The sequence below is a fragment of the Sorghum bicolor genome, chromosome 1 (genome assembly GCF_000003195.3).
Source record: "Sorghum bicolor cultivar BTx623 chromosome 1, Sorghum_bicolor_NCBIv3, whole genome shotgun sequence".
NCBI lineage: Eukaryota > Viridiplantae > Streptophyta > Magnoliopsida > Poales > Poaceae > Sorghum > Sorghum bicolor.
This window is the reverse complement of record NC_012870.2, coordinates 68,579,091-68,602,768: the sequence shown is the minus strand read 5'-3', so window position 1 is coordinate 68,602,768 and position 23,678 is coordinate 68,579,091. Positions and strand designations below refer to the sequence as shown.

At 40.7% G+C, this 23,678-nt stretch overlaps 1 protein-coding gene and 1 long non-coding RNA gene across 3 annotated transcripts; one reads left to right on the top strand and one right to left on the bottom strand.

Moving 5' to 3' along the window:
* Positions 3,027-23,577, top strand: LOC8084012 (calpain-type cysteine protease DEK1). 2 transcript variants are annotated; one of them, XM_002467960.2, is made up of 32 exons: positions 3,027-3,336; positions 4,495-4,668; positions 6,346-6,596; positions 7,612-7,794; positions 7,897-8,032; positions 8,455-8,585; positions 8,663-8,777; positions 8,873-9,902; positions 9,984-10,094; positions 10,469-10,527; positions 11,949-12,111; positions 12,487-12,760; positions 12,854-13,004; positions 13,085-13,196; positions 13,303-13,468; positions 13,580-13,650; positions 13,753-13,844; positions 13,988-14,150; positions 14,244-14,315; positions 14,668-15,045; positions 15,134-15,249; positions 15,349-15,646; positions 18,374-18,693; positions 19,141-19,492; positions 19,593-19,907; positions 19,985-20,089; positions 20,205-20,333; positions 21,397-21,777; positions 21,874-22,011; positions 22,192-22,428; positions 22,508-22,917; positions 23,125-23,577. In XM_002467960.2, the coding sequence occupies exons 2-31, from the start codon at positions 4,541-4,543 to the stop codon at positions 22,811-22,813; spliced, it is 6,483 nt and encodes a 2,160-aa protein (XP_002468005.1). In that variant the 5' UTR covers positions 3,027-3,336; positions 4,495-4,540; the 3' UTR covers positions 22,814-22,917; positions 23,125-23,577. The 2 variants fall into 2 exon arrangements, with proteins under 2 accessions (XP_002468005.1, XP_021306797.1); XM_021451122.1 differs by having other exon boundaries at positions 3,028-3,336; positions 22,508-22,923.
* On the bottom strand, positions 3,686-15,782 carry LOC110431718. Its single transcript, XR_002449166.1, has 2 exons — positions 15,694-15,782; positions 3,686-3,905 (listed from the first exon to the last, which is right to left on the bottom strand). It is a non-coding gene; the product is annotated as an uncharacterized LOC110431718 (long non-coding RNA).

The window sequence follows — 23,678 nt, the reverse complement described above, 5'->3', positions numbered from 1 at the left end:
ACGAAAATTCGAATAGCTTATTTTTAATGTATCATTTTCCTAGGTACAAATTCCTAGGTGGATGGATGGAGTGTTTCTTAGTAGAGGATGTTTTTGTGTGGATTTAGGTCTTGTTTAGTTCCACCCAAAAACCAAAATTTTTTCAAGATTCTCCGTCACATCGAATCTTTAGACGCATGTATGGAATATTAAATATAGACACAAATAAAAACTAATTACACAGTTTGATCGAAATTAACAAGACGAATCTTTTAAGCCTAGTTAGTCCATGGTTAGACAATAATTACCACAAACAAACGAAAATGCTACAGTATTGCGAAATTTTTCACTTCACCAACTAAACACGGCCTTAGAAAAAAAGTTAGTAAATTAATAGGATAGAATTTGGATAGCTCGTGGATGGAGTGTCTATACGTTTTTTTGTGTGAATCTAGGAAATAAAAAGTTGGTGAATTAGTATGATAGAGTAGATACCTATATCTATAACTAATATTTAATTAAGAGCCAAAATAATTTTGTCTCTCTCACTAACTCCTCACACGACCATCGGTCTTGTCTCTCAACCCCTTATCTCTCCTCTTAGGTTTATCGTGTCTCACTCTTACCATACCCCTTTTTCATATGTCCTGCACTCTATCCTCCTCATGTTGTTATCTTACACTTTTATCGTTCTCGTTTTAAGTTTAGAATTATAAAACTTTCATTAGTTCCACATCACTCGTGTCATACCCCTAGCCATGTCGAGTTAGTGCACGTAGTGGGGCCCATATTAACATGTTTATCTTCCACATTTCATAAACTCACAATAGGTGCATACCGCAGTAGCCACTCATTTAAGTTGAGTCAATCTACTATTAATTTTTATATATAGTTAATGCTTTATTGAACTAGTATTTATTATGGCCATGGCGTGCGAGCACAGTGGCATCATCATAAAAAGAGTTATGATGAGCAAAGTTGGAGAACCTAAGCAACCAACAATAATGACAATACCATTTTGTCGTATATTGTGTCTTTATGTCACCTTCTCCTTTACGAGTTAGAGCAACATTTTAGACATAGTGTGAAGTCTTATCCTAAACAAATCGAAATGCATGATATGATCCATAGGATACAATCCCACCAGTCTTATCTCTCAACCCCTCATCTCTATTCTTAGGTTTATCATGTCTCACTCCCACCATACCCCTCTTTCATATGTTCTGCACTCTCTCCTCTTCATATTGTTATCTCACACTTTTGTCGTTCTTGTTTTAAGTTTAGAACCGTAAAACTTTCATTAGCACCACACCACTCATGTCATACCCTAGCCATGTCGAGTTAGTGCACGTATCGGTGCCTATATTGACATGTTTATTTTCCGTATTTCGTAAACTCACAATAAATGCATACAACAGTAGCCACTCATTTAAGTTTAGTCAGCCTCTTATTAATTTTTATATATAGTTAATACTTTATTGAGTAGCATTTATTATAGCCATGCCGTGCGAGCACGGTGGCATCATCATAAAGAATCGTGGCGAGTGAAGTTGGAGAACCTAGGCAACCGACAATGGTGACTACACCATTTGTAGTATATTGTGTCTTCCTGTCACCTTCTTCTTTACGAGTTACAACAATATTTTAGACATGGTGCCAAGTCTTATCCTAAACAAATTGAAATGCATGATGCGATCTATAGACTACAGTCCCATCGGTCTTGTCTCTCAACATCTTATCTCTTCTCTTAGATTTATCGTGTCTCACTCTCACCATACCTTATATGTCCTACACTCTCTCCTCTTCATGTTGTTATCTCACACTTTTATCGTTCTCGTTTTAAGTTTAGAACCACAAAACTTTCATTAGCGCCACACCACTCATGTCATACCCTAGCCATGTCGAGTTAGTGCATGTAGCGGTGCCCATGTTGATATGTTTATCTTTCACATTTCGTAAACTCACAATAGGTGCATATCGCAGTAGCCACTCATTTAAGTTGAGTCAATCTCCTATTAATTTTCATATATAGTTAATGCTTTATTGAACTAGCATTTATCATGGCCATGTCGTGCGAGCACAGTGGCATCATCATAAAAAGCTGTAGTGAGCGAAGTTGGAGAACCTAAGCAACCGACATCAGTGACGACATCATTTGTCGTATATTGTGTCTTTCTATCACCTTCTCCTTTATGAGTTAGAGCAACATTTTAGACATGGTGTGAAGTCTTATCCAAAACAAATCGAAATACATGATGCGATCCATAGAACACAATCCCAAGACGAATTAGAACATCTGATGAAAAGATTAAAATCCATGTTTCTAATGTTTATTCGAGTTAGAACGATACACATCTAGCAACAACATGGGATCTGATTCAAGACGAGTTGGAACATATAAGTTTTTATTGAATAGATTTGCAAAATCTAAAATTAATGAGAAATCAAAGTGAACACAGTATAACAAATGAGAAAAAGAAAAAGATCAGGAAAAAGAAAGCACACAACAAAAAATGGGAACAATAGAAAAAGTTAGAACAGACACAATATAATGTTTGATTAAAGCTAAATTTGAACATATGATACAAGTTTAAACACAATTTAGAATCTGAGCTCAAAACAAATTGAAATACACAACTGATCATTAGATAATTGTCCAAAAAAACACCGAGGACCACACGCTCGTTGGATAGATTTTTGAGTTGCAAATCCTCTACATAAACTACACAGAGTTATATCTCTTGTTTGGGCGCACAAATATGTTTACTAGTTGTGGAGAAAATATTTTTTTCCTATTTGTAGGAAAATACTGTTACAATTTACGTGATTTTTTGGTATCTAAAATTGTTATATGTTCATGTCAAAATGGCTTCTAGTTTCAATATAAAATTTACTATATACTTAGAAATATTATTTTTTATTACTAAAACCTATGTTGTACAGTATTTCGTATCGCGAAGAGGATAGGTATGAAATTAAGAAGAACGAAAAATTTTCGTCGCAAAAAAAAGAAGAAACAAAAAATTTAAAGGGAGAGAAAGAATAATAATAATAATAATATTAAAAAAAAATAATTCTCCAAAGAAATGTGTGAAAAAACGGGCCAGAAGAAGCCCGTGCCGCCGTGCGGGTGCGCTCTGTCCGCGCCCAACAACCCCTTCCGCTGCGTTACCCCTTCCGTCCGCACTCCGCAGCCAGCTGCATTCCTCCGCGTGCTGTTCTGTCTGTCACTCTCGCCCCCCTCTCGCTCTCCGACGACTGGTGGGCCGCCGCCGTCGTCCCCGCGCCGCCGCCGCCGCCCTAAGCCAGGTGCTGAGGCTTTCTCCGGTCTCTTCACCGGCAACGAGCACCCACCAGGTACTCCCACCCCTTCTCTTCCTTTCAGGCTGTGCGAAGCTGAGCACAGAAACCCTTCTCTTCCCTTTAGTCTCCGCGCACCTCCCTCCCGCTCGCTCCGCGTGCCGGCGCAGCTCCGTCCGCTCGCTTCGCGTGGCGGCGCTGCTCCCTCCGTCCGCTCGCACGGCCTCCACTTCGTGCCCGCCGGTCAAGGTGGCCGCCCCCGACACCTCCCTCTCCTTCTTCCCTAGATCCGACAGGTCCCCGCGGGTCAAGGTTACCGACCCCGGCGCCTCCCTCTCCTTCTTCCCTTCGTCCCCAGGTCCTCTGTCGGGTGGTGCGGTGGAGAGGAGAAGATGGGTCAATTCTATGCACATCCAAACAATAGATTTGGTATTGTGAGTCATTTCCAATGCAAGGTTGATTTGGTATTGGTACAAATTCAATGTCAGCACCTTCAATATCTACATCCAAACTGACCATTAGCTACTTGACAACCTTCCTAACTTCGAAGTGTTTGCAAAAATTATTGGGTGTACATGTTTACGCCAATGTCCCTTTACTGGATCCGCCCCTGGGTAAAGTCTAAGCTGAAACCATGGGAACAATTCAGGAGTTTCGAGTTAAATCTAATAGCATTGGTGCAATTAACAGCAAGTTGATCAAAAGGAAGCTAATTTTTGCCTCCCCTGCACAAGCAACCCAACCCATCTTTGGGTAATTTCTAATTTGTATCAAACATTCGGACTATACCTATCCTGTAGATCCCTTTTGTTGTGTCTGGAACCAGATTTGAACTGGCATGGGACCAAGTTGTCTTCAATGAACTTGTAAGAAAATACAGTCTTGTGTGCATAAACCTACCATTTCTTACTGGAAATGAATGATCAAGTTATCTTCAATTCAACCAAATTCAAAACAGTTCAATGTGGTGGAGCCAACTTGTTGATTATTAAGCACCAAATCATAGAGGTGGAGATAAACTTTTGGGAGTTCTAACTAATGGCCTGTTTGGTACATGTCAATACTCTGTATATGGTAACACAACAAACATTTACTACTAGGATTAGCCAAAGCATTATCATATTGCTTGGGATCTGTGAATTGGTTAGTTAACACTGAACTGTATGCTCGAGTGTCATTTAGTGATCTTGCTCTATGTTCTACCTTTTCTTGCAGGCCATCCATGTTTTTTGCCTACAAAAGGTGATTGAAAAGGGGGAGGATGGAAGAGGAGGGACACCACGGAGTTGTTTTGGCATGCAGCATCTGTGGGTTCCTCTTCGCTGTCCTTAGCCCTCTCAGCTTTTGGGTTCTATGGGCTGTGAATTGGAGGCCATGGAGGTTATACAGGTATGCTGCAGAAGTTTTATATCTTTCTCTATCGGGCTCATCTATTTTACTATTTTTGTTGCCTGAGTTCTCGCTAAAATTGCATGTCTTTTCTTTGTACAATTGATTATCATAACCAAAGCAGGAAACCCATTTTTTGTTTTTGTATTTGCTTCCTATATTTGTTTGTTCACTTCTGCAAGGTCCATCCTTATAATCATATACCTTTATAGGCTCATAGTGAAATGGCTGTGGCATTTTCAGACAACCTATAAAATTTGTTTTTTTCTTATACAGTTATGTTGGAGATCTCTAAGTATCCATCTAGTTCATGGATGTGTTGTTTCACAATGCAAGTCAATTGGGGAAATTAACACTTCAACAGTTGTCTACCCCTGCTTTATTATACTTGATAGAGCCATGTGGTTTGAGTTGTCATAGTATGCCATCCTATAGGGACACAGGTGGTAGGATGGTCCGATTGTTGCGCCTCATAGTCCAACCAGCTCTAGTGAACTACACATTTCCACCAACCCACTTACGCCTCCATCCTCGCTTCATGTAAAAGGTTTAACATAGTGTTGGTGGTATGGACTCTAGAAGCCTTATATGATAGTCTAACCCACCCTTACAAAGCAACGTGGGACTAAACCCCCGAAATCTCACATCAACACACAACATGGGCCACCATGGGTTAAATTCGAGCTGGGTCAGTTGTCACACTGATGTTATCAGCTATTCCTTTGGTTTTGTGACTGCGTGGTTTATGTGCATCGTGGACTTATCCTATATTGTGAGCTGTGAAGTGGAGGGATTAGTAGGTTTGGTATGAGTAATGCAGTACACCATCATACTTTCTGGTTCTGTCAAACACTCTGTTTCATGTATAAAATTGTTACTAACCGAAGGAGACGTGCATGAAGAAGTCGACCCGCGCGTGAAGGAGATGCGCGTGAAGAAGACCACAGGTGACGGGCAGAGGTCACACGGTGACGGGCCACGTGAAGTGACGGCGCGACGACGGGCAGAGGAGCGCGGACGAAGGGGATCCTGACAAAGGATGATGGCGCCGGCGGCTGACTGGATCTGGATCTGATGAAACATGAGTTGCTGGCTTGCTGCTATGGACGGATTGCTGCTGCATGACGACGAACGCGACGAGAAAGAAAAAGAAAATCGACGATGAGGGCTGCCCCCAGGAGCAGGGACTGATCCTCTCGGGGGAAGCACAGCGAGGATGAAGGGTGGCGGCTGGATCTAAACCTAGAGCTTTGGTACCATGTTGCGAATAAAGGGAGACTGAACAGGGTAATTGTATTGGGGCCTAAAGGGGACTATATAGAGAGTACATGACTACATGAGGGACACAGGAAGAAAACCCTAGACTGGGAAATTACACTAATACCCTTTGACTATTATACCTTAACAGTGATCAGCGAGGATGATCTCTCCATTAGAGGAGATAGTAATATATAGAGCACCTCATGAGCTGTATGAACCACTTAACAAAAATATGGCTTTGAATTTCTCCCTTGTTACGTGTTTATCAGAAAAACTTACCATATAAATACTGATGTTAAAGTTAACTATTGTTTTTATGCATATTTATTTATTTTTATTGTGGTCACATTGCCCTGACTGGGTTGTCTTATTTCTGTCTCAGTCTGCTAACTTTTTTCCTTCTGTTTTGTGACTCAGTTGGATATATGCAAGGAAATGGCCAACATATGTGCAAGGACCTCAACTAAGCACACTTTGCAGCCTTTTGACTCTTTTTGCATGGCTTGTTGTCATTTCCCCCATAGCAGTTCTCCTCGTGTGGGGAAGCATCCTTATTGCTCTTCTGGAAAGGAACATAATTGGTTTAGCTGTTATAATGGCGGGTGTTGCTTTGCTTCTGTCATTCTACTCTATAATGCTCTGGTGGAGAACACAATGGCAAAGCTCAAGTATGCTATCTTTGCTTTGTCTTGATAAGTTAACATTTATTTAGAATCCATGTAACAATATTTATATGTCCACACTTAGTTGCTGGTCATGGGTTCATGAATTCAAAATTTCGACCAACAGAGGAGGAACTAGGTTCATGAATTAAAAATTTCGACCAACACAGGAGGATTTAAGTGGCATTTTAAATAAGAAGAAATAGGCAACCGACTTGAATCTGGGTGGTGGGCTTGTACACCGAGACCTCCCATCAACTAAGCTAGGCTCAATTCTTATGGGTTCATGGTCTGATATTTTGAAAAGTGGTGTTCACCTATAATTATTTCACCAAGAAATTTGTTACCTCATTTGATTTATAAAGAATACTGTTACAAAACATGTTTTTTTCCTTGAACACACATGAAAGCTGCATGCCATTATATTAAGAAGAAGTGGAGATTTAGAAACCTTATACAGATCACCACCCCTAAGAACAGACACATCTGACAAACAAAACGCACCGATCTAACAAAAAAACTAAGCTCCTGGGGGCGCAAGGGTGGGGAGGTAAGGAACACTTCAAGCACCAGCCAAACTCCAAAATCTCATCTCTTCTAAAGCAAGAGACACGTTCGACTGGAAGGGAGAGATGCCGTCGAAGACACAGTGATTGCGGTGACTCCGGAGAGCCCAAGCTCCCCAAATGACTGAATTCAAACCTCTCAGGACGTGCTCATCAACTGTCATTGGTTTGAGCCCACCAGTCATCAAAGGAAGTTGCAAAACATGTTCATTGTCATCAAAGATTGCTCTATAAGATATTTGCAACCAAAATAATGAATGACACACTAAGCTTGGAGTCCTTGGGGGTTTACCTGTTATCAGCACATCATTCAAAACGTTTCTAAAATGCGATTTGAAGTGTTTTCAGTAGTTTCTCCAGGCTTCTAGCTGTTTATTCAATATGTGTTTTGGGCCCCTCTGTTGTCTCTGTCATTATTGATCTTGTTGTATTAACTAATGACATGTTTGTTGCAGAGGCTGTTGCTTACCTTCTCCTCCTGGCAGTATTCCTACTATGTGCCTACGACTTTTGTGCTATTTATGTGACAGCTAGTGCTAGTGCTTCCGAGCTTAATTCTCCATCAGGGTTCTTCTTCGGGGTGTCTGCAATATCATTGGCCATCAATATGCTTTTTATATGTAAAATACTGTTTAATGGTAAAGCTTCTATTGTTCTGTTTTTCACTTGTATGTGAATATGTTTAACTCATTAACATGGAAACATTGTTAACTTTGCCTTCTTGCACATTTTATGCACAGTAAGTGGATTTGATGTTGATGAATATGTGCGGAGGTCATACAAGTTTGCCTATTCTGACTGTGTTGAAGTGGCTCCTGTTTCATGCTCTCCTGAGCCACCAGATCCTAGTGAGTTATACATGACAAAATCCAGCAGGTACCACTTTTTTTCCCCTTAATCATACAGTCCTGTATATTTTATATACCTATTGATACTGTTTTACTTGTAAGTTTATTTTTTGAGGAATGGGTTCTCCACAATATATGTCCACAGGCAAAATCAGGAGTGTAGCTTTAACAAAGTTCCAGCTACCCTCACTGGATAGGATTTAGTGACCAAAATTTAAGAACAAATAGAGAAGGTTCAAAGCTTTTTATTTTTTTCACTATTGTGTTTTTGGTCTGTGTGCATGATGTGCTTGGACTTATGGTTATATTGTGAAATGGTGGGAGTCCTAAATTGTAAATTCTATCCATACTTGTGCTTTCGACTCAACTGATTCACATGTTTCTTTGTATTATCTTTTTCTTCTTTGTCATTTTGATAAAATGTTCACAACTTGTAACCTGGAAATGCAGGGTCTTGCATTTAGGGCTTCTCTACATTAGCTCGCTGCTTGTGCTTGTTGCCTATTCCATCTTGTATGGTCTTACGTCAAAAGAAGCTCGTTGGCTGGGTGCTTTAACTTCAGTTGCAGTGGTGATCCTTGGTAATGTTTTTCTTCCTTGCATCATTGAGTTTTCGCTCTGTATCTGTTTCTTGACTCCTTATTTTTCCTTTCTACAGACTGGAATTTGGGCTTGTGTTCATTTAGATTTGAGCTTCTTAAAAGTCGGATGATAGTGTTATTTGTGGCTGGAACATCAAGGGCTTTCCTTATATCCTTCGGAGTTCATTACTGGTTTGTATTCAATATTCATCTCTTTCTTTGTATTGATAAACATTTGAGACCTAGTATTCTTCTGCCTCTTTGCTAACTAGAAGGTGTTACATTAGGTACCTTGGCCATTGCATCAGTTATGCTTTTGTAGCATCTGTGCTTTTATCTGCTGCTGTCTCTTCCTGGCTTTCTATTTCAAACCCCTCAGTTGCAAGGATAGACGCTCTAAGAAGTACAGTTATAAAGCTACGAGAGGGATTTCGAAGAAAAGGACAAAATAGTTCTTCAAATTCATCAGAAGGCTGCGGCTCTAGTGTGAAGCGTAGTAGCGGTAGTGTTGAAGCTGTTCAAAATGGTAATGCAACGGATTCTATGTACAGAAGCAACTCACAAAGCGATGGTGTCAATTGGAACAGTATTCCTTTTGATCGATCAAACAGTTGTCAAGAAGGCCGGAGCTCTGACAAGAACATAGATAGTGCACGTGCAAGCTTAGCTCATAGGAGTAATTCATGCCTATCTGCTGTCCAAGACTCTGAAACTGCTGTTGTTTCAATAGATAGGCATGGAGATCCCACTACTTCACTTGTTTGTTCTAGCAGTGGTTTGGAAAGTCATGGCTGTGAGCCTAGTGGATCAGCCACCACCTCAGGTAATCAACAGTTATTGGATTTGAACCTGGCAGCGATATTTCAGGACAGACTAAATGACCCAAGGATTTCATCTATGCTAAAAAAGAACGGTGGACTTGGAGATGTAGAACTAGCTAATCTTCTTCAGGATAAAGGACTGGATCCAAATTTTTCCTACATGCTGAAAGACAAAGTCATGGATCCACGGATTTTAGCTTTGCTACAGAGGAGCAGCTTGGATGCAGATAGAGAGCATCAAGATGATGTAGATGTCACAGCTACTGATTCAGATAGATTGGATACCACTATTGCAAACCAGATCTCTTTGTCAGAAGAACTAAGGAGAAGCGGTCTAGAAAAATGGTTGAACATTTCAAGGCTAATATTCCATCATTTAGCTGGATCTCCAATACGTGCTTTTATTGTTTTCACAGTAATGTTCATAATAGAGACTACTACTGTGGCTATATATCGACCAGAGACCATCAAAGTGATAAATGCAACACATGAACAGGTAATTTTGTTGCAGTGCACTGTAATTCCTTTGAAAGTTTGGCTATTAGTTTGACCAATAGAAGTTCTCTTAATTTGGCAGTTTGAATTTGGTTTCTCGATACTGCTTCTGTCACCAGTTGTCTGCTCCATTATGGCATTCATTTGGTCTCTGCGTGCTGAAGAAATGATGATGACATCCAAGCCCCGGAAGGTGATATGCACTAAAATAAAAATAGTTTCACTATTTGGCATACCTGGATATGATTGTTTATTAATATGACAACTTTTTACCATATCAGAACCAGCGCCTCATACTGTTTCTGGTTGAACATTTACTATGACTAGTGTAACATGAATATATGTGAATGAGAGAATTCATGTATCGAGTGTAGTAGAAAAATAATTACTTTTACCTGGGAGCTAGTTGTACCGAAACATCTAATCCTGTCTATAATTTTTTCTCAGCTGTAAAATGTATTTATGACATGTGCTTTATCTTCCTTTAGAGTTTAGATATAATGTTGTATTAGTTGCTATTATTTTAATATTACTAGTCTCAACTATAACAATTTGCCTTTCTTTCAGTATGGTTTCATCGCATGGCTACTGAGCACATGTGTTGGTTTGTTTCTCTCTTTCTTAAGGTACACATACTTCTCTTGCATCTGAGACATATTTACTGTTATATAGTTTTAGTTGATATAAATACTAATTAGCTTTTTGTGCCTTAGTTAATTATCTATTTACACAAGGACATCAAGTTTTATATGCATAGCAATACATTGTTCCATTATACTCCCTCCAGTTTGCAAATAGCTGATGTTTGTTTACGACGACACAGTCTCCAAAACATAGATTTAACCACTATTTTTAGTCCCTCTGTTCCAAATTATAAGACATTTACATAGCAAAAACTATGTATCAAGAAAAACCGAAATGTCTTAGAATTTGGAATGGAGGGAGTATTAGAGTATAAATGAACATCTTAACAAGGGGTGAGTGTGTGTGCCTACGTGGTTGTGCACGTGCATGTGTTGTAAGGGCTCTTAACTCCTGCATGTTCAAGAAGTACTTTTCAAAAAAAATGTATGTATATGAGCTTCAATCTTCTAAACTAAATACTTTTGAAAAGTTATTTGTAATGAAAGTTTTAAAAGTTTGACTCAAACCTTGTCCAAAATGGTAGGTATTTGCAAACCGGAGGGGTTAATCATTTTTTTTGCCTTTTATGTTATAACTTATTGTCATTTTAGTACCGTACTGTCTAGCTGATTTATGCAATGGTGTGTCTTAGTTTTTGCACGGCAGAATTGTGTGACTTATCATGTTGTTTATAATGGGCTGATGTGTTTTTAGAGCATAAAAGTAAGCTGTGCCAGAACTAGACATCAAAAGTGCCATTAAGGCAAGAAAATTGAATGGTTGTACCAATTTAGATTTTTTAGCCCATACAAGTAAGCTATACTCTTACTCAGCACCAGAAAAAGAGAATATTAAGATATACCATTCTTTAGTTGGGAATGGAAGGGACCTATATGTTTGGATTGTTCAGTTAATTCTGGTCATTGTGATGTTCCTTAGCTTTTAGATGCTCAATTCACTTAAGGTATCACATGACTTGGCCAAAACAAGCTCTTTGTTTTTCCGGACAGTAGGTTCTCTATATATTCTGATAGGAGGTTCCTTCAGGTGCTCCCACATAAATCCAAATTCTACAAAAGGCTAGGCATTCACACATTGAACAGAGTTTTTTTAAGCATATTTTCCTTGTATGTTTCAGCACCAGTATTGCCCCTTACCAAATATCCCTCCTTCCCAGTCATGAAAGTCATGAATAACCTAGCACACTAGGTTTATTTGTTAAACATAAAGGTCTAGTTTTATCACTCTTCTTTTGTTGAAAAATTGAAATATTTTCCTCTCTGAATTATGAAAACTTTACTCTTTGTATATCTAGAGTACATATTTATGAGTTCCAAAGCTTTATGTCTGCAAACAATTAATGCATTTTTATTGGTGTACCATATCTGCATTTGGTCTAAAAGTCATCTGTTTTACTCTGCAGCAAGTCATCAGTTATATTGGGCTTGTCTCTCACAGTACCACTTATGGTGGCTTGCCTCTCATTTGCTGTTCCCATATGGATGCGTAATGGTTACCGTTTCTGGATTCCTGGAAGGGAGTTTGATAATCGTGAAAATGTTAGTCAAGCTCCAGGAAAGAAAGAGGTTTGTTGTCCAGTTCTTTATCAGTTTTGCAACTAGGGGTTTTCTTGTCACATGCATAAGTAAGTGTGACATTGATCTATTCAATCTCTTTGTTTAGTCAGAAGGGGATACTGGATTGCGAGTTTGCGATGGTCTAATGTTGAAAACTGGATTTACCTGAATATGTCTATTTCAACTTTCAAGTCAATCTTTTCCTTACGTGCATGTCATATTTGCATGGCCATGTCATGCTAATATAAAAATTGCTGCCTAATTTGTAGCACAGATTTTACTAAGATTATTGTAGATAGTCTAGAATGCATTTCAACCATCCAACATTGGCAATTAAGAAAAAAATATATTAGTGTTGTTTATCATTTCTTTTTCTGGTTTCAGCGGGCTCTCTTTGTTATCAGCATAGCTGTTTTCACTGCATCAGTTATTGGCCTTGGCGCGATAGTGTCAGCAAAGCCTTTAGACGCTTTAGGCTATAAAGGGTGGGATGCTGATAAGAACAGCTTCTATTCTCCCTATGCAACATCGATGTATCTTGGATGGGCGTTGTCTTCAACAATTGCTGTGATTACCACGGGGTTGATACCTATTGTTGCTTGGTTTGCAACGTACCGGTTTTCACCTTCATCAGCTATATGTGTTGGCCTCTTTGCAAGTACGTTCATTTTGATCCTTTTCTTTTCAAAAAAATTACTTTGAATATTGGATAGAACAGATTGCAGCTGTTCTAAGTCATGCTTTTCTGCAGCTGTTCTTGTGTCCTTCTGCGGTGCATCCTACTGGGGAGTGGTTAATTCACGAGAGGATGGTGTGCCTCTAAAGGCTGATTTCCTGGCAGCATTACTTCCCTTGCTTTGCATTCCTGCATTTTTCTCGCTGTTCACCGGGCTGTACAAATGGTATAAAAAAGACTGTCTTTAGCATTTTATTCCCCTCCGTATTTCTGATCCACTGAGATCAAAATTACAAATGATTTCAGGAAGGATGATGATTGGAAGATTTCTCGTGGCGTTTACCTTTTTGTTGGCATGGGAATGTTGCTGTTGTTTGGTGCAGTTGCAGCTGTTATTGTCACAATCAGGCCCTGGACTGTAAGTAAAGTTTATGTGACCTGTGACATTAGTTTTCAATTACAATAAGTTATTTTTCTCGAACAAATTACAATAGGTTATAATTTCGTGTGTCATTTTTATACAGGTTGGAGTTGCTTGCCTCGTAGCCATTCTGTTCCTTGTATTTGTTATTGGGGTCATCCACTACTGGACATCTAACAACTTCTATCTAACGAGGACTCAGATGCTGCTTGTTTGTTCCATTGCTTTTCTCCTAGCCTTGGCTGCCTTCCTGATGGGTTTATTTCACGGTGACTGATGATCTTCTTTCTATGTCATCTGTCCTATATTCCAGTTTTTTTATTGGTTTGAGTTACTGCTATCATTTAATCTTGTATTTACTTAGCTTATGAATTTTGCAGGAAAGCCTTTTGTTGGAGCATCTATAGGTTATTTCTCATTTATATTTCTTCTCACTGGAAGGGCTTTGACTGTAAGTTTTGGCATACACTAAGATAACTGTTGGCGACCGCTTGCTAGTTCTCAGTATATTGTAGCATTTTCTTCTAGTGCTGAATGGGTGTGCCCTTCTCAGGTCCTTCTATCACCGCCAATCGTAGTGTATTCGCCAAGAGTATTGCCTGTATACGTTTATGATGCTCATGCAGACTCTGCTAAAAATGTTAGGTACAAATATATCCTTTCTCGTGCTACCTGTTTGTCTTTTTTTAGTTCAGGGTTGGTCATAATGTATTCTTATTTCTGTTCTGTCACATCCTAAAAGTTGAAGTGTCAGTTGAGAACATGCTCTAACATTATTGTTTTTACAGCTATGCCTTTCTTATTCTGTACGGGATTGCATTAGCAACTGAAGTTTGGGGTGTTATTGCTAGTCTAATAATGAATCCACCATTTGTTGGGGCTGGCGTTTCTGCTACTACTCTTGTAATTGCTTTCAGTTTTGCTGTTTCTCGACCATGCCTGACTCTTAAGGTTGGTATTCGCTGCAGCTAGAACTAGTAAGATATCATGCTCCCTTTTTATATGATTAATAAATGTGTTATTTTTTTTTAAAAAATCAATCAGATGATGGAGGATGCAGTTCATTTTCTAAGCAAGGATACAGTTGTGCAAGCGATGTCACGGTCTGCTAATAAAGTATGTTTTATATTTTTATTATTAACATATTCAACATAAGTTATTTGTGTGCATGCTTTTATACATTTCTCCATTTTAATTAGAAACATTTCAACCAGTCTCTAGTTTGCTTGCTTGTTAGCATCTCATGCTGAGATCTTGTTCAACACTGTTCATGCTTACATCTAGCGCATCCATGTTCTGTCATAGTCCTGTCATTGTGTACATTGGGATCTGTGTAAATTACTATTGACAAAATATTTTAAATCTATCTCAGAAGCTCGTCACTTGTAGGATTACCATTGCAATCAGAATCTTTTTAAATAACTCTCCATGTCCGGATCTGTACATAACAGTATGTTTTTTTTTCCAGACTAGAAATGCTATATCTGGGACTTACTCAGCGCCTCAGAGGTCTGCAAGCTCTGCTGCTCTTTTGGTTGGAGATCCTGCTCTTACATTGGACAGGGCTGGGAACTTTGTGCTTCCTAGGGCTGATGTTATGAAGCTGAGAGATCGTTTGAGAAATGAAGAAATTGCTGCAGGATCTTTCTTATGTGGAGTAAAAGATTGTTTAGTATTTTGCCCCCAGTCCCTGTCAAACGTAGATTATCGGAGGAATATGTGTGCCCATGCACGTATTTTGGCTTTGGAAGAAGCAATTGATACGGAATGGGTGTATATGTGGGACAAATTTGGTGGTTATTTACTTCTGTTGCTTGGATTGACTGCCAAAGCTGAACAAATACAGGTACATATTTGGTATGTACTATAGTAATTCTTTTTAAACCCCTATTTGTTAGCAATTAATGGTGTGAAGCATTTCTGTATTGTTTCAGGATGAAGTACGTCTAAGACTCTTTTTGGATAGCATAGGCCTTTCCGATTTGAGTGCCAAAGAAATTAAGAAATGGATGCCCGAAGATCGGAGGCAATTTGAGCTTATTCAAGAAAGGTTTTTTTTACTGTTACTATTAATTATACCATTATTGTATGACGCATATAACAAACATCATAATGCATCAATTGCTATTCTTTTGTTATTTGTCTACAGTTACATAAGGGAAAAAGAAATGGAAGAGGAGGCTTTGATGCAAAGGCGAGAGGAAGAAGGAAAGGGAAGAGAAAGGAGGAGGGCATTACTGGAGAGAGAGGAACGAAAATGGAAGGAGCTCGAAATATCATTGCTTTCTTCCATTCCTAATACTGGAAGCAGGGATGCTGCAGCTATGGCAGCAGCTGTCCGAGCTGTTGGAGGTGAATCTGCTCTGGAAGATTCTTTTGCAAGAGATAGGGTCTCTTCAATAGCCAATCACATACGAAAGGCACAATTGGCTCGGCGAGCAGAACAGGTTCTAAACCCTGATTACCCTTAATTTCATCAAGTTATGGAACACACCTGCCATCATTCGAGTGCTGTAGAACTGTAATTTATCTTGGAGTGCATGTCAGGCATAAACATCCCTTGGTATTTTGGCTGTTTTGTGGCTCGCCTGTATCTGGTAATCTGACAACAAATAAGTACTCCCTCCAGTCATAACACATGAATACATATCTCTGAGGGGAAATAAGCAGCAAAATAGCCCTTCTTGGCCCCTAATTAATTAAAGTTGGCATGCACATGCAACAGCAAAGGTCAGGCCCAGGCAGCGTGAATACTAATTGAATGGAGTTTCCTGGAATTGTGTTAGTGATGCTGTTAGGGAGGTCATCCATACCTGTGCCCGCATCCATCCCCAAATTATCCAATCCAAACATTGAGGGTAATACCCAATGGATATGGATAAACCAATGAGTAACAGATGGAGCTAATCCCCGTTGCCTGCATGCCACAAAGTGTATGCCACCCTCGTGGACCCCGACAGGCATGATGCCAACCGTTTGTGGCCGTGCACATCTGCATGCCTTAGACTGTCTCCAACAAGGAACGCAAAAGGCTACGCATACCTAAAATGCCTAGTGTACAGTGAAAAAATGCCCTCCAACAGAGAACGTAATGCAAGCACCCATTTTGCGTCGGAGGTGAGAGGGAACCCAAAATTGCGTCGCTCTCTCTCCTTGACCCAAATTTGCGCCATCGACAATGGTGGGCCCGCGACGGGGAGCCGCCGGCGCGACCACGACGGACCCGAGACAGGGAGTTCTGCGCAGAGGCAGCTGCAAGCGCACCTGGAAGCTCCGCTGGGGGAGGTTGCGTCCGCACCACCGCTTGTCGGTCCGTGCCACCGCTCGCCGGTCGGATCCGCCCCACCGAGGTTGGCCTGGATCTCACCGATCGGCGAGGGGGCGTAGCCATGGCGTCCCCAGTCCCCGCCGGTGGCCACACCGCCACCCAGAAGGGATCCACGAGGGGGGGTGGAGGGGAAGGCCGCCGTGGATCTGCTCCAGAGGAAGGCCGCGATAGGAAGGGAAGAGGAGGCGGCGGCGGCGGCAGCGGAGTCCGAGCTCAGCGCTCGCGAGAGGAGGTCTCGTACCCTTTCACTGCGTCTATTGTTGGAGAGGGAAAGTTATGAGTCTCGTACCCTTTCACTGTGCTTGACCCAAATTGATGAATGCGTTGTTGGTATGGGTTCAGACTGTTGGAGACAGTCTTAGCCACTGACCGCACACTCGTCAGAGTTCTTGAGAAAGGACATTGGTGGATTTTTTTATTATCTCCAGGAGGTCGGTGAATTGGTCAAAAGCAGTTGTCGATATATTGATTGTTTGTGGGTAGGTGGTTAACCGGGTAATTTCCATTATATCCACCCATACCCATGATTAGATGGGTAACTGACATCCTCCCTAAACTCTATGGGTATTGGTTTGTGTATGTGTATTGGATACTTAGTGGCATCATCAAATTACATATTTCATTCTACCTCCATCCCACAAAGTGTGTCATTCTAGTTTTGTCCTAAGTCAAACAATCTTAAGTCTAATTTTATTGACAAAAGTACCAATATTTATGAATTATGATAAATAAGTATCATTAGATTCATCATGAAATATATTTTCATAGTAAATTTATTTAGTGTCACAAACATTGATAATCATCTTTACAAATTTATTCAAACATAGGATAATTTGACTTGGGACAAAACTAGGATGTCACTTTGTGCATGGTTCAAAAAGGCGGCGCCTAGGCTCCGCCTAGGCCTGATTAGTCGCAAGTCGGAGGGTGTCCGCCTTGCCTAGGGGGGGTAAGCAGGACCCCTAGGCGGCGCCAGCTCGTCGGCAGTGTGTGTGGAGCGCCTTGCCTAGGGGGGGTAAGCAGGACCCCTAGGCGGCGCCAGCTCGTCGGCAGTGCCGGTGGGGGAGGTGGAGGGGGTACTGCGGCGCCCCGGTGTCCCCATGTGCAGATCCAGTGACCTGGGGATGAGATGCAGCATAGAGAGCCGGCAGCGGAGGACTAGGCACAGCAAAGAGCGCCGGCGGCGGAGGAGGCAGGGAATTGGGCGGCGGAGGAGGAGGAGAAGGAGGAGGCGACAGGGAGGAGGCCGACGGTGGTGGATCTGGCGGCGGGAGGAAGAGGCGAGCAGCTCGCAGCTGCAAGAAACGCGTCGAGCGGTTGCGAGACTCGGGAGGAAGAGAAAAGGAAGAAAACGAAACAGAGCAGGGGAGAGGATAAGGCTTCGGTGGGGGCTGTGGAGGGAGAGTTGGGCCATTAAATGGGCCTTTTCTTCTTTCCTCCCATTCTGTCCACAGATTTTCAATTTTTTTCTTTTCTTTTACGTATATTTAAGTATATATACATGTATTAGCTACCGCCTAGGAAAACGCCTTGAAACGCCTATGCTCTAGGCTATGGGTCAGCGCCTAGAAACCGCCTAGCACCTTCTTAAACTTTGACTTTGTGGGACGGAGGTAGTACTAAATAAGAGCGTAAGAGTAAAAATATCCCTACTTTGACATCTCAAAACCTGCTGGAATCGACTTAATGACCAGAGGGAGTATCATGGAAAACCTTAATGACCGGAGGTAGTACTAAATAAGAAGCCTTCTTGTTTTGCTTTGTTAGCAATGCATTGTACATGCATTCTGTTTTTAGTGTTTTTCTCCAATGCTTGTATCTCTAATTTGGTATGAATGTGGAACAGACTGGTATTCCAGGCACTGTATGCATACTTGATGATGAACCAAGGAGTACTGGTCGTCATTGTGGAGAACTTGACTTGTGCCTCTGTCAAAGTCAAAAGGTTACTTTGTCTATTGCTGTCATGGTTCAACCTGTATCTGGTCCAGTGTGTCTTTTTGGAAGTGAATTCCAAAAGAAGGTTTGCTGGGAAATCTTAGTGGCAGGATCAGAACAGGGAATGGAAGCTGGACAGGTTGGTCTTCGATTAGTGACTAAGGGTGAAAGGATGACTACTGTTGCTAAAGAGTGGAACATTGGTGCGTCTAGTATTGCAGATGGCAGGTACCCCCCCTATTCACAACTATTGCATTATGCATAGCAAATGAAATCAAAGGCAGCGCCACCATGGGGTTGGTTGTTTTTGTTGTTTTGGTACTGGCATGTGTTGGAACTGAGAGTGAGAGGCAGTTAGGGCATATATCGTAACACTAAGCTGTCCTGCTTGTGCAGAAAAAAAAAACTAATTTTTATTTTACTTGTTATGGCAATACCTGATGCAGGTTTGGTGTCTTATACCTGTTGCGAGTATGTACAGTTTGGATTTTTTTTTTGTGTGTGTGGGGGGGGTGGGGGGGGTGATGAACATTTCTTCAATACTCGTTTTTGAATTATTACTTGTTGGGTTCAGTCCTGTTCAATGCTTCTGCATCATAAACTATGGTATTACTTTAGTTAAACTCTGATGCAATCATATCTAGAAGCAATTATAGCTGCCATGTAAACTTGCAGGTGGCATCTTGTCACTGTAACTTTAGATGCCGACCTAGGTGAAGCAACTTCTTTCATTGATGGAGTTTATGATGGATATCAGAATGGGTTGCCGTTGCCAACAGAGAACGGTATTTGGGAACCTGGGACTGATATTTGGGTTGGTGCTAGGCCACCCACCGACTTAGATGCCTTTGGTAGGTCAGATAGTGAAGGTTCTGACTCAAAGATGCAGATCATGGATGCTTTTCTATGGGGAAGATGTCTCAGTGAAGATGAGGTTACTGTGTTACATACTGCCATGTCTCCTGCTGAGTATGGATTTTTTGACCTTGCACCCGGCGATGCTTGGCATGGAAGTTATTCTGCAAGGGTACTGCTTTTACCTATAAATTCTGCACTTCAGTTTTTTGGCATGTCTTGAATTGGTAGGGAATATGAAACTGAATGTGTTTTCCTTATGTTTCATTCAGGTGGATGACTGGGAAAGTGAAGATGCTTATGAGGTTTATGATCAAGGGGATGTCGAATGGGATGGACAGTACTCAAGTGGTAGGAAACGTCCAGTACATGATTCTGTAGCTATTGACATTGACTCCTTCGCTAGGAGACCAAGAAAACCAAGGTTTGAGACACGTGATGAAGTCAACCAGCGTATGCTTTCTGTTGAAAGGGCTGTCAGGGATGCTCTTGTTGCGAAAGGAGAGAGAAACTTCACTGATCAAGAGTTCCCTCCAGAGGATCGTTCTTTATTTGTAGATCCAATGAATCCACCCCTGAAACTGCAGGTATCGCATGCACATCTCTTGCTCTTGTGAAAATTATTGGTTAAGTTCCTGACATATGTTTTAATTTGTGAGTTTAGGTTGTTTCTGAGTGGATGAGGCCTTCTGACATAGCAAAGGAGATATCCATCAGTTCTCAGCCTTGCTTGTTTTCGGGTTCTGTGAATTCCTCAGATGTGTGTCAGGTATAATCTTTTTGTTTTCTACTTTTGTGCAGCCAGAATTGTGGTAAAGTGGAATTTGGGGCATTGTCATTTATTACCAGAATTGAGATTCAGTTTACCCAATTGTTGATTTCAGGGTCGGTTGGGAGACTGTTGGTTCCTAAGTGCAGTCGCAGTTTTAACTGAGATGTCTCGTATATCAGAAGTTATAATCACTCCTGAGTACAACGATGAAGGGATTTACACTGTCAGATTCTGCATTCAGGTATCCAATGTTTAAATCATTTGACCGATAAGTATCTGCTCACTTGGGTTGCTCCTTTTCCATTAATATATTAGCCTTGGGTCATTTGTTTATTATGTTAGGCCTTGTTTAGATGCAAAAAGTTTTGGGATTTTGATACTGTAGCATTTTCGTTTTTATTTGACAAACATTGTCTAATTATGGAGTAACTAGGCTTAAAAGATTTGTCTCGTGATTTACAGGTAAACTGTGCAATTAGTTATTCTTTTTATCTATATTTAATACTTCATACATGTGCCGCAAGATTCGATGTGACGGGGAATCTTGTAAAGTTTTGGGTTTTTGGGTGTATCTAAACAAGGCCTTATCTAGGAAGGTTCAGTTGATTCATTCTGCAAAGTTTATAATACAGTTATCTTAAAATGTTAGACCACAAAATGATGTGTGAAGTTTACCATTTGACGATCGTATGTCCAGTTTAACATCAAGGTTCTATTTCTGAAGCAAATGTGTACATCAGGCTACATGCATTGATAACATATTTAGCTGTGTTGGAAAAGAAACAAAATATTTTATTAGAAGTAGTTCATCGGTCTGCAATATTTACTGGAGCAATGCTGGTGTTACACTGCTCAATGGAGATATGTAGTGTATATTACTTAAAATAATAGCTTAGTTATACTTCACCCCTGCAATGTAAGTACTTGCCTCCCTCATACTTTTTATGGCCTTTCCCTGGGAAGTCTCTCAGTGACACCTATTTAGACCTTTCTATTACTAATCCCATGTAGTTTCCACGTGTTGTTGATATGGATTTCTGGAGTGAAATCTTTATATCACAATACAAATTTCTTAATAAAACTTGGCTGTAGTTGGTGTAACCTTTTTTCAGAAGGGAAGTGCACAAGAAGAGCACTTGTATTATGTTTTTATTAGGGTTATCACTAATGCATTGTTTTCCCCTGACTCAATATTCAGCTTCATTGTGGAGAGGTTTTATGAATTATCTTACAGTAATTTGAATTTTTTCTGTATTTTTAAAACTCTTTTCTGAGTCATAATTTTTATGTTATATTTTACGTAGGGTGAGTGGGTAGCCGTGGTTGTTGATGATTGGATCCCGTGCGAGTCTCCGGGGAAACCAGCATTCGCTACTAGTAGAAAGCAAAATGAGCTTTGGGTATCCATTCTTGAGAAGGCTTATGCGAAACTTCATGGCTCTTATGAGGCATTGGAAGGTGGGCTTGTTCAAGATGCTCTAGTGGATCTCACAGGTGGGGCTGGTGAAGAGATTGATATGCGAAGTCCTCAAGCACAACTTGATCTGGCTAGTGGAAGATTGTGGTCCCAGTTGTTGCATTTCAAACAAGAAGGTTTTCTTCTTGGTGCTGGAAGTCCTTCTGGATCTGATGCTCACATCTCATCAAGTGGCATTGTTCAGGGACATGCATACTCAATTTTGCAGGTTTGCTCTAGTTTTTAAATTATATCTGAGATTTCTGGGTAATTGTCAGCTCTTCACTACTACAGGATAAGTTTACACAATTGTATTATATTTCAGGTAAGAGAAGTTGATGGCCACAAACTCATCCAAATCAGAAATCCATGGGCAAATGAAGTTGAATGGAATGGACCATGGTCAGACTCTTCACCAGAGTGGACCGAACGAATGAAGCATAAGCTCATGCATGTTCCACAGGTACTTGTCTCTTGATATAAATTTATTTGCATAAGTCATATCACACTAGTTGGTGGCAAACCACAGCTTATTGATAAGTGAGATAATTCATTGCACCCCTAGTAAACAAAGTGTATCTTGTAAGTTTGATTTCATCTACAGATCTTGACTCCAATCCCCTTTGTCTCTCCATCCTTGCAGTCGAAGAATGGGGTATTCTGGATGTCTTGGCAAGATTTTCAGATTCACTTTCGGTCAATATATGTTTGTCGTGTTTATCCACCAGAGATGCGTTATTCTGTCCATGGGCAATGGCGTGGCTACAATGCAGGTGGTTGCCAAGATTACGACTCATGGCATCAAAATCCACAGTATCGACTTAGAGTAACAGGACGTGATGCACTATACCCTGTTCATGTTTTTATTACCCTTACTCAGGTATGTCTGAAGCTGCTTATCAATGTAACACTAGGAGAAGCACAATCATGTTTATCTACATAAATTTCATGCTTTCCAGGGTGTTGGTTTCTCTAGAAAGACGAATGGTTTCCGTAACTACCAATCTAGTCATGATTCTTCAATGTTTTACATTGGAATGAGGATACTCAAGACACAGGGCTGCCGTGCTGCTTACAATATCTACATGCATGAATCAGCTGGTGGAACAGATTATGTTAACTCGAGAGAGATATCATGTGAACTGGTCTTGGATCCTTACCCCAAAGGGTACACGATTGTGCCAACTACCATCCATCCTGGGGAGGAAGCACCTTTTGTCTTGTCAGTTTTTTCAAAAGCATCAATCAAACTAGAGGCTGTTTAATTCAAGATTGAGATCCCATGTGTTTGGCGGTAGCTGCGTCTGCTGGGCAGGGCTTCTTGTCACCCATGTAACGTAGGATCCAGCTGTGGGTTCTCGGGAATTAGGTAATGGTAAGTGTCTGATTTGACATCCATTGTATTGAGTTACCTGTTCCAGAAGTATGAAGTGCTAGTTAACCTAGTATTGTAGGCTCTATCGCCAGGATGCCCCAAACTACAACCATCCTATATTTCATGTGTTGGCTATATTCTCATCATTCATTCAGATTCAAAATGAAGAAGTTGGACTAATTGGCCTTATAACCGTTTCAGGGTATAGGAATTGCCTCATGGACAACTTCAATCAATCTTGCTGCATGCAAAGTACATAAGTTCGGTTGCTTGCTGCAGAACTGACAAAAGGCAATGCTTCTTGTGCTGAAGGGAAGGAGAGAAGGCAGGATTCATGGTTCTTTGATAGCTGCGCAAAGCGCAGGGTGAGAAGCGTTGTTCAATGTTTGTAGATAGGTGGTAACTGACATTTAGACCTGGTAGCCCATCCTCTGTATAGGGGTCCCGTTTACCCTGTAAATGCTATAGAGTTAGGTTAGGTAGCCTGTTGTTCGTGTTAACGCATAGGGCTCTTATGCAGCTGGGAAATGTCTTGTTAGCAAGCTGCAGTTTTGCTGATTTGAGCGTGTAGTAGTCGGCCATAGTTGTTTCCATTGGTTGCCCTGTATGTAATCGGAATCTGATCTCATTCAATGAACCTATTTTTGGGTGCCATGGGAAGCTGTCTAAACTGTCTTTGGTTTGAGTCTCTTTATGATGACATTATAGCATTATATGCTGCTTAGAACCATAAATAGGTTATGAATCGTGGTAGT

Coding starts and splice junctions, on each gene's coding strand:
- LOC8084012 (XM_002467960.2), top strand. CDS start 4,541: ATGGAAGAGGAGGGACACCACGGAGTTGTTTTGGCATGCAGCATCTGT. Junction 9,903..9,983: donor TAAATGCAACACATGAACAG/GTAATTTTGTTG, acceptor TTAATTTGGCAG/TTTGAATTTGGTTTCTCGAT. Junction 20,090..20,204: donor ATTCCTCAGATGTGTGTCAG/GTATAATCTTTT, acceptor TGTTGATTTCAG/GGTCGGTTGGGAGACTGTTG.